Below are 15,567 nucleotides of genomic sequence, written 5' to 3'. Positions count from 1 at the left end.
CCCAGTTCCCCCAGTGCCGACTACGGTGACTGCAACCCCAGTGCCAACTACGGTGACTGCAACCCCAGTGCTCCCAGTGCCGACTACGGTGACTGCAGCCCCAGTGCCGACTATGGTGACTGCAACCCCAGTTCCCCCAGTGCCGACTATGGTGACTGCAGCCCCAGTGCCGACTATGGTGACTGCAGCCCCAGTGCCGACTATGGTGACTGCAGCCCCAGTGCCGACTATGGTGACTGCAGCCCCAGTGCCGACTATGGTGACTGCAGCCCCAGTGCCGACTATGGTGACTGCAGCCCCAGTGCCGACTATGGTGACTGCAGCCCCAGTGCCAACTATGGTGACTGCAGCCCCAGTGCCGACTATGGTGACTGCAACCCCAGTGCCGACTATGGTGACTGCAACCCCAGTTCCCCCAGTGCCGACTCCGGTGACTGCAGCCCCAGTGCCGACTCCGGTGACTGCAGCCCCAGTTCCCCCAGTGCCGACTCCGGTGACTGCAGCCCCAGTGCCCCCAGTGCCGACTCCGGTGACTGCAGCCTCAGTTCCCCCAGTGCCGACTCCGGTGACTGCAGCCTCAGTTCCCCTAGAACGGGCCGTAGCTCCCTCAGCTATACTTTGCCTTTGATATGTTATTTAGGAAAGCAGGTTTGTTGGATTTTACCCAAATTTGACAATTTAATGGAACTTTTAGAAAAGGAAAACATCTTGAGAGTATTTTTTTCTAGGAGCTCTTCTTTTTTGTCTCTTCATCTCTTTATCTGTTTTCCCTGATTTTTGGGCCTTTCCAGATTTGCTCAGAATACTTTTACTTGTAAATTTATGGCTGAAATTCCATTTGAAGTGTCCCTGGAATTCCTGCCCGGAGAGAGGGAGGCTGTTAAATTACAGGACCACAGAGCAACGTCAGCAACAACCTCCATGTCTTATGCCAGTAGTCGGCCGTCAGCAGGAGGTAGCCCGGCGCAAACCCACCGAGGCCTGCAATACAAATCTAAAAAATGTGTGTTGCTATTATCGGAGGCTTCTGTCAGCGGGAATGGGGGCAGATTTGTGGCATAATGGGGTTTTGTCTGTAAGTTTATGAGCCGGTATAAAGAATCCCTGACATTTCCTGCCAAAGCAAATCCTGGGCCCCCAAGATTAGATGCCGCACATTGCCCTGGGGGTGATTGGGGCGATGAATCCAGCGACATGTAACGTTGTATCATTGCCCGTTTGGAATCGCCCTTGTTACCATTTACAAGATCTCTGCTTGCTTTCAGTGAATGGGAACATTTTTATGTTAAATCCTGAAACTCTGATAGTTCTCATAGCTTGGGTTTTGCTACAGTTGCATCCATTAGTTTAAGGAAACCCCTTTCGTAAGCCCTAAAAGAGCAGGATTCCCTCTACCTGCCAGATCCCTGCTATCATGCTGCTGTTTTTCAGGCCGTTCATCTTGTTGCCCCCACTAATGGAGTGGATGCGCGTGGCTATTACGTATGCAGAACATCGCCGCAGCCTGACTGTGGACGCCGATGACATCAGGCAGACGGCAAGATTACTCCTCCCAGGACTGGACTGTGAACCACGACAGCTGAAGTAAGTCCTAGCACCACCATCAGCAATGGCCGAAGCTCATCATAAGTGGCCAACAACACAAGGTTTATCTGCAGCCACAAAGATGGCGTTACAACACAGAGCGTTGTCGATGACATTGGTCGCCTACATGGTGGAAATGATTGCCACAAGTTGGCGTCCTCAGGTGTTTGGTCATTACTGCTATGTGTTGCCAACATATCATCATTCATCACCTTGATACCGATTTATTTGGAGTGTGATAACCTCTGGTCCTTCTGAGGAGTCTTCAGCTGGGGTGTGAAACCCTGAGGCCATTCACCTGGACCCTCATTAGGGGTATGATACCTTTTGGCCTTCTGTCGGGTGTGTGATACCGCACAACTATGAAAGACCGTGGTAATTTCTATTTTTCGCTAAACCACTTCTCTAACCAAGCCCACTCTTTATATGTAACCACACAGAAATATTGAATAGTGAAGTCCTTTAGAATTACCACACAATATGATGTCCCCACAGTACATTCCCCCCACACACAGTATGATGTCCCCACAGTACATTCCCCCACACACAGTATGATGTGTCCACAGTACATTCCTCCACACACAGCATGATGTCTCCACAGTACATCCCCCCACACACAGTATGATGTCCCCACAGTACATTCCCCCACACACAGTATGATGGCTCTACAGTACATCCCCCCCCACACACAGTATGATGTCCCCACAGTACATTCCCCCACACACCGTATGATGTCCCCACAGTACATTCCCCCACACACAGTATGATGTCTCCACAGTACATTCCTCCACACACAGCATGATGTCTCCACAGTACATCCCCCCACACACAGTATGATGTCCCCACAGTACATTCCTCCACACACAGTATGATGTCTCCACAGTACATTCCCCCACACACAGTATGATGGCTCTACAGTACATCCCCCCCCCACACACAGTATGATGTCCCCACAGTACATTCCCCCACACACAGTATGATGTCTCCACAGTACATTCCTCCACACACAGTATGATGTCCCCACAGTACATTCCTCCCACACACAGTATGATGTCTCCACAGTACATTCCTCCCACACACAGTATAATGTCCCCGCAGTACATTCCCCCCACACACAGTATGATGTCTCCACAGTACATTCCTCCCACACACAGTATGATGTCCTCACAGTACATTCCCCCCACACACAGTATGATGTCCTCACAGTACATTCCCCACACACACTATCATGTCCCTACAGTACATTCCCCCACACACAGTATGATGTCCCCACAGTACATTCCCCCACACACAGTATGATGTCCTCACAGTACATTCCCCCCACATACAGTATGATATCCTCACAGTACATTCCCCCACACACAGTATGATGTCCCCACAGTACATTCCCCCACACACAATATGATGTCCCCACAGTACATTCCCCCCACACAGTATGATATCCCCACAGTACATTCCCCCCACATACAGTATGATGTCTCCACAGTACATTCCTCCACACACAGTATGATGTCTCCACAGTACATTCCCCCACACACAGTATGATGTCCTCACAGTACATTCCCCACACACACTATCATGTCCCTACAGTACATTCCCCCACACACAGTATGATGTCCCCACAGTACATTCCCCCACACACAGTATGATGTCCTCACAGTACATTCCCCCCACATACAGTATGATATCCTCACAGTACATTCCCCCACACACAGTATGATGTCCCCACAGTACATTCCCCCACACACAATATGATGTCCCCACAGTACATTCCCCCCACACAGTATGATATCCCCACAGTACATTCCCCCCACATACAGTATGATGTCTCCACAGTACATTCCTCCACACACAGTATGATGTCTCCACAGTACATTCCCCCACACACAGTATGATGTCCTCACAGTACATTCCCCACACACACTATCATGTCCCTACAGTACATTCACCCACACACAGTATGATGTCCCCACAGTACATTCCCCCACACACAGTATGATGTCCTCACAGTACATTCCCCCCACATACAGTATGATATCCTCACAGTACATTCCCCCACACACAGTATGATGTCCCCACAGTACATTCCCCCACACACAATATGATGTCCCCACAGTACATTCCCCCCACACAGTATGATATCCCCACAGTACATTCCCCCCACATACAGTATGATGTCTCCACAGTACATTCCTCCACACACAGTATGATGTCTCCACAGTACATTCCCCCACACACAGTATGATGTCCTCACAGTACATTCCCCACACACACTATCATGTCCCTACAGTACATTCACCCACACACAGTATGATGTCCCTACAGTACATTCCCCCACACACAGTATGATGTCCTCACAGTACATTCCCCCCACATACAGTATGATGTCCTCACAGTACATTCCCCCACACACAGTATGATGTCCCCACAGTACATTCCCCCAGCCACAAAGATGGCGTTACAACACAGAGCGTTGTCGATGACATTGGTCGCCTACATGGTGGAAATGATTGCCACAAGTTGGCATCCTCAGGTGTTTGGTCATTACTGCTATGTGTTGCCAACATATCATCATTCATCACCTTGGTACCGATTTATCTGGAGTGTGATAACCTCTGGTCCTTCTGAGGAGTCTTCAGCTGGGGTGTGAAACCCTGAGGCCATTCACCTGGACCCTCATTAGGGGTATGATACCTTTTGGCCTTCTGTCGGGTGTGTGATACCGCACAACTATGAAAGACCGTGGTAATTTCTATTTTTCGCTAAACCACTTCTCTAACCAAGCCCACTCTTTATATGTAACCACACAGAAATATTGAATAGTGAAGTCCTTTAGAATTACCACACAATATGATGTCCCCACAGTACATTCCCCCACACACAGTATGATGTCCCCACAGTACATTCCCCCACACACAGTATGATGTCCCCACAGTACATTCCCCCACACACAGTATGATGTCTCCACAGTACATTCCTCCACACACAGTATGATGTCCCCACAGTACATTCCTCCACACACAGTATGATGTCCCCACAGTACATTCCCCCACACACAGTATGATGTCCCCACAGTACATTCCCCCACACACAGCATGATGTCTCCACAGTACATCGCCCCACACACAGTATGATGTCCCCACAGTACATTCCTCCACACACAGTATGATGTCTCCACAGTACATTCCCCCACACACAGTATGATGTCTCCACAGTACATTCCTCCACACACAGTATGATGTCCCCACAGTACATTCCTCCCACACACAGTATGATGTCTCCACAGTACATTCCTCCCACACACAGTATGATGTCTCCACAGTACATTCCTCCCACACACAGTATAATGTCCCCGCAGTACATCCCCCCCACACACAGTATGATGTCCCCACAGGACATTCCCCCCACACACAGTATGATGTCCTCACAGTACATTCCCCACACACACAGTATGATGTCCCCACAGTACACTCCCCCACACACAGTATGATGTCCCCACAGTACATTCCCCCACACAAAGTATGATGTCCTCACAGTACATTCCCCCCACACACAGTATGATGTCCTCACAGTACATTCCCCACACACACTATCATGTCCCTACAGTACATTCCCCCACACACAGTATGATGTCCCCACAGTACATTCCCCCACACACAGTATGATGTCCTCACAGTACATTCCCCCCACATACAGTATGATATCCTCACAGTACATTCCCCCACACACAGTATGATGTCCCCACAGTACATTCCCCCCACACAGTATGATATCCCCACAGTACATTCCCCCCACATACAGTATGATGTCTCCACAGTACATTCCTCCACACACAGTATGATGTCTCCACAGTACATTCCCCCACACACAGTATGATGTCCTCACAGTACATTCCCCACACACACTATCATGTCCCTACAGTACATTCCCCCACACACAGTATGATGTCCCCACAGTACATTCCCCCACACACAGTATGATGTCCTCACAGTACATTCCCCCCACATACAGTATGATGTCCTCACAGTACATTCCCCCACACACAGTATGATGTCCCCACAGTACATTCCCCCAGCCACAAAGATGGCGTTACAACACAGAGCGTTTTCGATGACATTGGTCGTCTACATGGTGGAAATGATTGCCACAAGTTGGCATCCTCAGGTGTTTGGTCATTACTGCTATGTGTTGCCAACATATCATCATTCATCACCTTGATACCGATTTATCTGGAGTGTGATAACCTCTGGTCCTTCTGAGGAGTCTTCAGCTGGGGTGTGAAACCCTGAGGCCATTCACCTGGACCCTCATTAGGGGTATGATACCTTTTGGCCTTCTGTCGGGTGTGTGATACCGCACAACTATGAAAGACCGTGGTAATTTCTATTTTTCGCTAAACCACTTCTCTAACCAAGCCCACTCTTTATATGTAACCACACAGAAATATTGAATAGTGAAGTCCTTTAGAATTACCACACAATATGATGTCCCCACAGTACATTCCCCCCACACACAGTATGATGTCCCCACAGTACATTCCCCCACACACAGTATGATGTCTCCACAGTACATCCCCCCACACACAGTATGATGTCCCCACAGTACATTCCTCCACACACAGTATGATGTCTCCACAGTACATTCCCCCACACACAGTATGATGTCCCCACAGTACATTCCTCCACACACAGTATGATGTCTCCACAGTACATTCCCCCACACACAGTATGATGTCTCCACAGTACATTCCTCCACACACAGTATGATGTCTCCACAGTACATTCCCCCACACACAGTATGATGTCTCCACAGTACATTCCCCCACACACAGTATGATGTCCCCACAGTACATTCCCCCACACACAGTATGATGTCCCTACAGTACATTCCCCCACACATGCACCCCCTGCATTGGTGCCTGGCTGCCCACTCGCGTGACCTGAGGATTAAATGTATGTGACCTAAAGGTCCTTGAGTCTCTACCCAGACAAAATAGTGGATTAAAGATCCAAGGCTGTATTCAGCTATAACTGTGTTGTGTGGGGCCAGATACAGGGTGGATTGATTTAAATCACGCCGATTTAAATCATGATTTAAATCACGATTTAAATCAAAAGATTTTTTTCTATTTAAATCGGATCGATTTAAATCATGATTTAAATCATGATTTAAATCACTGATTTAAATCAAAAGGTTTTTTTTAATATAAATCACGATTAAAATGAGAAGTGAGAGCAGTGCGCATGTGCGCCCATAGTTACACGGACGAAAGTAGGGGCAACGATCTAACGCCAGGGTGAGGGGGGGACCCCAAAGTAAGTAAAAATCTTTTTTGTTTTACTATATGGCAATAGGTAGGTGTTTAAAAGCAGCATGTCTTAATTGTATAAACTATTAATAGCCTCCACATTTTGTTCATACTGCCCCTTTAATTCCACACTTCTAGCTTGGTTTCACTTTTGGTTTAGTTTCTTTTTCCATTCAGTTGACATGCCCAAACTTGTTGGATAGTCAGCATCCTACAGAAACCTCTGGAAGAGCATGGCATTGTGAATGTTACACATATACAGCCTTTATTCTACTGAGTTAAACAACTCAGCTTTATCTCATGATGGAAGAACCTTTGGATGGTAAAATATTTTCCTCAAAAAGCAGTTTATTGAAAAAAATCCGATTTAAATAAAAAAAATCCGATTTAAATCAAAAAAATCCGATTTTTTGATTTTTTTTAAAAAAACATAGATTTTTATCCACCCTGGCCAGATATAGCTGAAGTTGGGACTCCCCCCCCCGGCCACCTGGGACAACTGCTCAAATTTGGGACAGCCCTGCTAGATCCGGATGGTGTGCTCTGTTTTGCCTTTTGGGCCTTCCCTTATTTTGTATTCCAGCATCGATTTACACTTTTTTTTTTCATTTCTCCTTATTTCCTCCTCTCCCAGGCCTGAATGCTGCGTCAGTTCCCTCAGACGTCTGGATGCCGCAGCGGCCACTGAACGTTTCCAGCAGGACTTGGGCTTCCGAATGCTGAACTGTGGTCGCACCGACCTTATCCCCCAGGCAGTGCGAGCACTGGGGCCCGAAGGCATTAACACTATGGATGACCAGGTGAATAGTCGACATCATTCTCCTTTATTCTCTTCTCAGCTTAAAAGGGCCCTGTCCGCCCTCCTGATATTTCTCCTCTATTTCTGCACTGCCGGAGATGAGGCCATAGTTTAGTAATATTGCCCAGAAAATAAAAACGTTGAAGAATCTGTTTCTAAAAGGCGGCATTGTACAGTTTCATCTGTTATTCCTCCTGGAAATGTATGAAAACTTGAAAAAGTGATTGTTACTTGTTTGCTTTTGTGGATTGGGGTGGTCACAACACAGTCCAACCCTGTCCAATAAGGGCTGACACTGTAAAGTTACATCTACAAGTTGTCTTTTTCTGCCAATAATGCTGTGACTTGTAGTTCTTCTCCATCTGAAGAGGGGATAATCCTCTATATGACAGAATGTCAGGGTCATTGCATTGACCTCGTCTGTGGTTTTCCAGGGTCTGACCCCGCTGATGTACGCCTGCGCTGCCGGAGATGAGGCCATGGTGCAGATGCTGATCGAGGCCGGAGCAGATCTGGATGTCGCTGTAAGAGATCGATCTGTTACTGTAAGGGGAGGAATGGCCTAGGGCAGACTAGGATTGGTGGAAACATTGCAGCCAAAAAATTGATGCCCCCCATGCCTTCCCTAAAACCCCACTTTTACCCCCTCTAGTAGCCACATGTGCCTGTGGTCCTGTCCATTACTGTCTATGGGAGTTATGGATAGCTGAGCTAGTGACTCCATAGACTTCGGAACAGAGGAACAGAGCGCCCCCTATATGTATCCACAACTCAGACCTCATTGGGACCACCGAACAGACCTCATTGGGACCACCGAACAGACCTCATTGGATCCGTATGCTGCTTAATTGAGGGTCCCACATGCCTTAATTACATGGTTAATGGATGGATATGAGACAAATAGATCGCTATCGCAATATTCCCACTTTATCCAGAATAATTAATCAATTCCTTCTCATCTCATGTTTGGACTCGTAGTGTAATTAGGTCTCCGCTGCCTTCTGAAGGCCAAACACAACATTGTAGACATCTTATCCTGACGCCATCGTTTCATGTTCTTTTAAGTGGAGCCTCCGGCTCAGGAGAAGCAGAGTTGAGGGTCTTGTGGCTTCACAAAGCGCTTCCCACCACTTCAGAGATAACTGAGATTTGTCTTGTGTAGAAGCGGCTCTGTGGACGACAGTAAGTTCTGCTCCTGGGCTTAGCTTGGATTTCTAAGAATCAGGAATACTGAAGAAATCCCAATAAATATGTCCCTATCCATTCACTGTCTATATGAGGTGGTCGCACACGCTCAGTACCACTCCATTCACTGTCTATAGTAGTGGTGATGGCAGACGCTCAGTACCGCTCCGTTCACTGTCTATAGTAGTGGTGGTCGCACACGCTCAGTACCACTCCATTCACTGTTTATAGTAGTGGTGATGGCACACGCTCAGTACCGCTCCGTTCACTATCTATAGTAGTGGTGGTCGCACACGCTCACTACCGCTCCATTCACTGTCTATAGTAGTGGTGATGGCACACGCTCACTACCGCTCCATTCACTGTCTATAGGAGGTGGTCGCACTCGCTCACTACCGCTCCATTCACTGTCTATAGGAGGTGGTCGCACATGCTCACTACCGCTCCATTCACTGTCTATAGTAGTGGTGATGGCACACGCTCACTACCGCTCCGTTCACTGTCTATAGTAGTGGTGGGGGCACTCGCTCACTACCGCTCCATTCACTGTTTATAGTAGTGGTGATGGCACACGCTCAGTACCGCTCCGTTCACTATCTATAGTAGTGGTGGTCGCACACGCTCACTACCGCTCCATTCACTGTCTATAGTAGTGGTGGGGGCACTCGCTCACTACCGCTCCATTCACTGTCTATATGAGGTGGTCGCACATGCTCACTACCGCTCCATTCACTGTCTATAGTAGTGGTGGGGACACTCGCTCACTACCGCTCCATTCACTGTCTATAGTAGTGGTGATGGCACACGCTCACTACTGCTCCATTCACTGTCTATAGTAGTGGTGGTCACACTCGGTCACTACCACTCCATTCACTGTCTATAGTAGTGGTGGTGGTGGCACTCGCTTATTACTGCTCCATTCATTGATTACAGGAGTGGTGGCTGCACACGCTCAGTACCGCTCCATTCACTGTCTATAGTAGAGGTGGTCGCACACACTCAGTACCGCTCCATTCACTGTCTATAGTAGAGGTGGTCGCACACGCTCACTACCGCTCCATTCACTGTCTATAGTAGAGGTGGTCGCACACGCTCACTACCGCTCCATTCACTGTCCATAGTAGTGGTGATGACACACGCTTACTACCACTCCATTCACTGTCTATAGGAGGTGATCGCACATGCTCACTACCGCTCCATTCACTGTCTATAGTAGTGGTGGTGGCACTCGCTCACTACCGCTCCATTCACTGTCTATAGGAGGTGGTCGCACTCGCTCACTACCGCTCCATTCACTGTCTATAGGAGGTGGTTGCACATGCTCACTACCGCTCCATTCACTGTCTATAGTAGTGGTGATGGCACACGCTCACTACCGCTCCGTTCACTGTCTATAGTAGTGGTGGTCGCACTCGCTCACTACCGCTCCATTCACTGTCTATAGTAGTGGTGGGGGCACTCGCTCAATACTGCTCCATTCACTGTCTATAGTAGTGGTGGTCGCACACGCTCACTACTGCTCCTGTTGTGAATTTGGATTCTGGGCTCCCCCGGTGGCTACTGGTGGAATTGAACTTGTGACATCATCTTCCCTGTTCACCTGTTCTGATTAGATCTGGGTGTCGCTATATAACCTGGCTTCTCTGTTAGATGCTTGCCGGTCAACAATGTTATCAGAAGCCTCTCTGTGCTTGTTCCTGCTCCCAGACATCTACTAGATAAGTTGGACATTCGTCCATGTTTTGTTTTTGTATTTTGGTTCCAGTTCACAGCTGCAGTTTCGTTACTGTGTCTGGAAAGCTCTTGTTGATCAGGAATTGCCACTCTGGTATTATGAGTTAATGCCAGAGTCCTAAAGTAATTTCTGGATGTGTTTTGTTAGGGTTTTCTACTGACCATGAAAGTATGCTTTCTGTCTTCTGCTATCTAGAAAGCGGACCTCAAATTTGCTAAAACTATTTTCCTGCTGCGTTTGTTGTTTCATCTCATATCACCGCCAATATATGTGGGGGGCTTCTGTCTCCTTTTTTTGGGCATTTCTCTAGAGGTGAGTCAGGTCTTATATTTCCCTCTGCTAGCATTATTTAGTTCTCCGGCCGGCGCTGGGCATATAGGGATAAAAAGTAGGACATGCTACCTGGCTACTTCTAGATGATGCGGTAGGTTTAGTTCATGGTCAGTATAGTTACATCTTCCAAGAGCTTGTTCCTATAGAGGCTTATGCTAGTTCTCTGGCCATGGAGATCATGACAGTTTGACCGGCCCACTAAAGGGTTAAAATCCTTGGCTGAGAAAGGAGAGAAATAAGAAGTCTGCTGAGAGTTTTTTTTTTTTTTTTTTTTTTTTTTTTTTCTGTGCTCTTAATTGGATCACTTGCCAGTCTGTCTATGCTGCAGTCTTTCTTTTTTTTCTCTCTCCTTATAATCTTTGAATGGCTTTGTGTTCACCTGTTAATAATGGATCTTCAGAGTGTAACTGCAGGTTTGAATAATCTCACCACGAAAGTACAAAATTTGCAAGATTTTATTATTCATGCTCCGGTATCTGAGCCGAGAATTCCTTGCCGGAATTCTTCTCAGGGAATAGATCTAGCTTTCAGAATTTTAGAAATAATTGTAAGCTATTTTTGTCCCTGAAATCTCGTTCTGCTGGAGACCCTGCACAGCAGGTTGGGATTGTGATTTCCTTGCTCCGCGGCGACCCTCAAGACTGGGCTTTTGCATTGGCACCAGGGGATCCTGCGTTGCGCAATGTGGATGCGTTTTTTTTGGCCTTGGGCTTGCTGTATGAGGAACCTCATTTGGAACTTCAGGCAGAAAAAACTTTGATGTCCCTATCGCAGGGGCAAGATGAAGCTGAAATTTACTGCCAAAGATTCCGTAAATGGTCTGTGCTTACTCAGTGGAATGAGTGTGCCTTGGCGGCTACTTTCAGAGAGGGTCTCTCTGATGCCATTAAGGATGTTATGGTGGGGTTCCCTGTGCCTGCGGGTCTGAATGAGTCCATGACAATGGCCATTCAGATCGATAGGCGTCTGCGGGAGCGCAAACCAGTGCACCATCTGGCGGTGTCCATTTCATCATCTATCCCCTCTGAAATCCCTGAGTTCCTGTCTGACTATCGTGACGTCTTTGAAGAATCCAAGCTTGGTTCGTTACCTCCGCACCGAGAGTGCGATTGTGCCATAGATTTAATCCCGGGTAGTAAATACCCAAAGGGTCGTTTATTTAATCTGTCTGTGCCTGAACATACTGCTATGCGAGAATATATAAAGGAGTCCTTGGAAAAGGGACATATTCGTCCATCGTCATCTCCCTTAGGAGCCGGTTTTTTCTTTGTGTCAAAAAAAGACGGCTCTTTGAGACCATGTATCGATTATCGGCTTTTGAATAAAATCACTGTAAAATATCAATACCCATTGCCGTTGCTGACTGATTTGTTTGCTCGCATAAAGGGGGCCAAGTGGTTCTCTAAGATTGATCTCCGTGGGGCGTATAATTTGGTGCGGATCAGGCAGGGGGATGAGTGGAAAACCGCATTTAATACGCCCGAGGGCCACTTTGAGTATTTGGTGATGCCTTTTGGTCTTTCTAATGCCCCTTCAGTCTTCCAGTCCTTTATGCATGATATTTTCCGCGATTTTTTGGATAAATTTATGATAGTGTATCTGGATGATATTCTGATTTTTTCGGATGACTGGGACTCTCATGTCCGGCAAGTTAAGAGGGTTTTTCAGGTTTTGCGGTCTAATTCTCTGTGTGTCAAGGGTTCTAAGTGCGTTTTTGGGGTTCAGAGAATTTCCTTTTTGGGATATATTTTTTCTCCCTCTTCCATTGAGATGGATCCTGTCAAGGTTCAAGCTATTTGTGATTGGACGCAGCCCTCTTCTCTTAAAAGTCTTCAGAAATTTTTGGGCTTTGCCAACTTTTATCGTCGATTTATTTCTGGTTTTTCGGATGTCGTTAAGCCATTGACCGATTTGACTAGACAGGGTGCTGATGTTGCTGATTGGTCCCCTGATGCTGTGGAGGCCTTTCAGGAGCTTAAGCGCTGTTTTTCTTCTGCCCCTGTGTTGCGTCAGCCTGATGTGACTCTTCCTTTTCAGGTTGAGGTCGACGCTTCTGAGATCGGAGCTGGGGCAGTGTTGTCGCAGAAAAGTTCTGACTGCGCCGTGATGAGGCCTTGTGCCTTCTTTTCCCGTAAATTTTCGCCCGCTGAGCGGAATTATGATGTTGGGAATCGGGAGCTTTTGGCCATGAAGTGGGCGTTTGAGGAGTGGCGCCATTGGCTCGAGGGGGCCAGACATCAGGTGGTGGTATTGACTGACCACAAAAATTTGATTTATCTTGAGACCGCCAGGCGCCTGAATCCTAGACAGGCGCGCTGGTCATTATTTTTTTCTCGGTTTAATTTTGTGGTATCGTACCTACCAGGTTCTAAGAATGTTAAGGCGGATGCCCTTTCTAGGAGTTTTGAGCCTGATTCACCTGGCAACTCTGACCCCACAGGTATTCTTAAGGAGGGAGTTATCTTGTCAGCCGTTTCTCCAGACCTGCGGCGGGCCTTGCAGGAGTTTCAGGCGGATAGACCGGATCGTTGTCCGCCTGATAGGCTGTTTGTTCCTGATGATTGGACCAGTAAAGTCATCTCTGAGGTGCATTCTTCTGCGTTGGCAGGTCATCCTGGAATTTTTGGTACCAGGGATTTGGTGGCAAGATCCTTCTGGTGGCCTTCCCTGTCACGAGATGTGCGAGGCTTTGTGCAGTCTTGTGACGTTTGTGCTCGGGCCAAGCCTTGTTGTTCTCGGGCTAGTGGATTATTGTTGCCCTTGCCTATTCCTAAGAGGCCTTGGACACACATCTCGATGGATTTTATTTCAGATCTGCCTGTTTCTCAGAAGATGTCTGTCATCTGGGTGGTGTGTGACCGTTTTTCTAAGATGGTTCATTTGGTTCCCCTGCCCAAATTGCCTTCTTCTTCCGAGTTGGTGCCCCTGTTTTTTCAAAATGTTGTTCGTTTGCATGGTATTCCTGAGAATATCGTTTCTGACAGAGGAACCCAATTTGTGTCTAGATTTTGGCGGGCATTTTGTGCTAGGATGGGCATAGATTTGTCTTTTTCGTCTGCTTTTCACCCTCAGACTAATGGCCAGACCGAGCGGACTAATCAGACCCTGGAGACATATCTGAGGTGTTTTGTGTCTGCTGACCAGGATGATTGGGTTGCTTTTTTGCCATTGGCGGAGTTCGCCCTCAATAATCGGGCCAGCTCTGCCACCTTGGTTTCCCCGTTTTTCTGTAATTCGGGGTTCCATCCTCGATTTTCCTCCGGTCAGATGGAATCCTCGGATTGTCCTGGAGTGGATGCGGTGGTGGAGAGATTGCATCATATCTGGGGGCAGGTGATGGACAATTTAAAGTTGTCCCAGGAGAAGACTCAGCTTTTTGCCAACCGTCACCGTCGTGTTGGTCCTCGGCTTTGTGTTGGAGATTTGGTGTGGTTGTCTTCTCGTTTTGTCCCTATGAGGGTCTCATCTCCTAAGTTTAAGCCTCGGTTCATCGGTCCGTATAAAATATTGGAGATTCTTAACCCTGTTTCCTTCCGTTTGGACCTCCCTGCATCCTTTTCTATTCATAACGTTTTTCATCGGTCGTTATTGCGCAGGTATGAGGCACCGGTTGTGCCTTCCGTTGAGCCTCCTGCTCCGGTGTTGGTTGAGGGTGAGTTGGAGTACGTTGTGGAAAAAATCCTAGACTCCCGTGTTTCCAGACGGAGACTCCAGTATCTGGTCAAGTGGAAGGGATATGGCCAGGAGGATAATTCTTGGGTCACTGCATCTGATGTTCATGCCTCTGATCTGGTTCGTGCCTTTCATAGGGCCCATCCTGATCGCCCTGGTGGTTCTGGTGAGGGTTCGGTGCCCCCTCCTTGAGGGGGGGGTACTGTTGTGAATTTGGATTCTGGGCTCCCCCGGTGGCTACTGGTGGAATTGAACTTGTGACATCATCTTCCCTGTTCACCTGTTCTGATTAGATCTGGGTGTCGCTATATAATCTGGCTTCTCTGTTAGATGCTTGCCGGTCAACAATGTTATCAGAAGCCTCTCTGTGCTTGTTCCTGCTCCCAGACATCTACTAGATAAGTTGGACATTCGTCCATGTTTTGTTTTTGTATTTTGGTTCCAGTTCACAGCTGCAGTTTCGTTACTGTGTCTGGAAAGCTCTTGTTGATCAGGAATTGCCACTCTGGTATTATGAGTTAATGCCAGAGTCCTAAAGTAATTTCTGGATGTGTTTTGTTAGGGTTTTCTACTGACCATGAAAGTATGCTTTCTGTCTTCTGCTATCTAGAAAGCGGACCTCAAATTTGCTAAAACTATTTTCCTGCTGCGTTTGTTGTTTCATCTCATATCACCGCCAATATATGTGGGGGGCTTCTGTCTCCTTTTTTTGGGCATTTCTCTAGAGGTGAGTCAGGTCTTATATTTCCCTCTGCTAGCATTATTTAGTTCTCCGGCCGGCGCTGGGCATATAGGGATAAAAAGTAGGACATGCTACCTGGCTACTTCTAGATGATGCGGTAGGTTTAGTTCATGGTCAGTATAGTTACATCTTCCAAGAGCTTGTTCCTATAGAGGCTTATGCTAGTTCTCTGGCCATGGAGATCATGACATGCTCCATTCACACAGAGG

General features: G+C 47.5%; 1 protein-coding gene across 2 annotated transcripts in view; it reads left to right on the top strand.

The window, feature by feature from the left end:
• The window catches only part of ABTB2 (ankyrin repeat and BTB domain containing 2), a 150,032-nt gene that overhangs the window by 103,895 nt on the left and 30,570 nt on the right, over nt 1-15,567 (top strand). For both annotated transcript variants that reach the window (XM_077286996.1, XM_077286995.1), the window contains exons 4-6: nt 1,432-1,584; nt 7,527-7,692; nt 8,126-8,215. In XM_077286996.1, the coding sequence (XP_077143111.1) occupies nt 1,432-1,584; nt 7,527-7,692; nt 8,126-8,215 (409 nt within the window). The remainder of the gene's footprint in view (nt 1-1,431; nt 1,585-7,526; nt 7,693-8,125; nt 8,216-15,567) is intronic.

The sequence above is a fragment of the Ranitomeya variabilis genome, chromosome 2 (genome assembly GCF_051348905.1).
Source record: "Ranitomeya variabilis isolate aRanVar5 chromosome 2, aRanVar5.hap1, whole genome shotgun sequence".
Classification (NCBI taxonomy): Eukaryota; Metazoa; Chordata; class Amphibia; order Anura; family Dendrobatidae; genus Ranitomeya; species Ranitomeya variabilis.
This window is presented reverse-complemented; position numbering and strand designations above follow the sequence as displayed.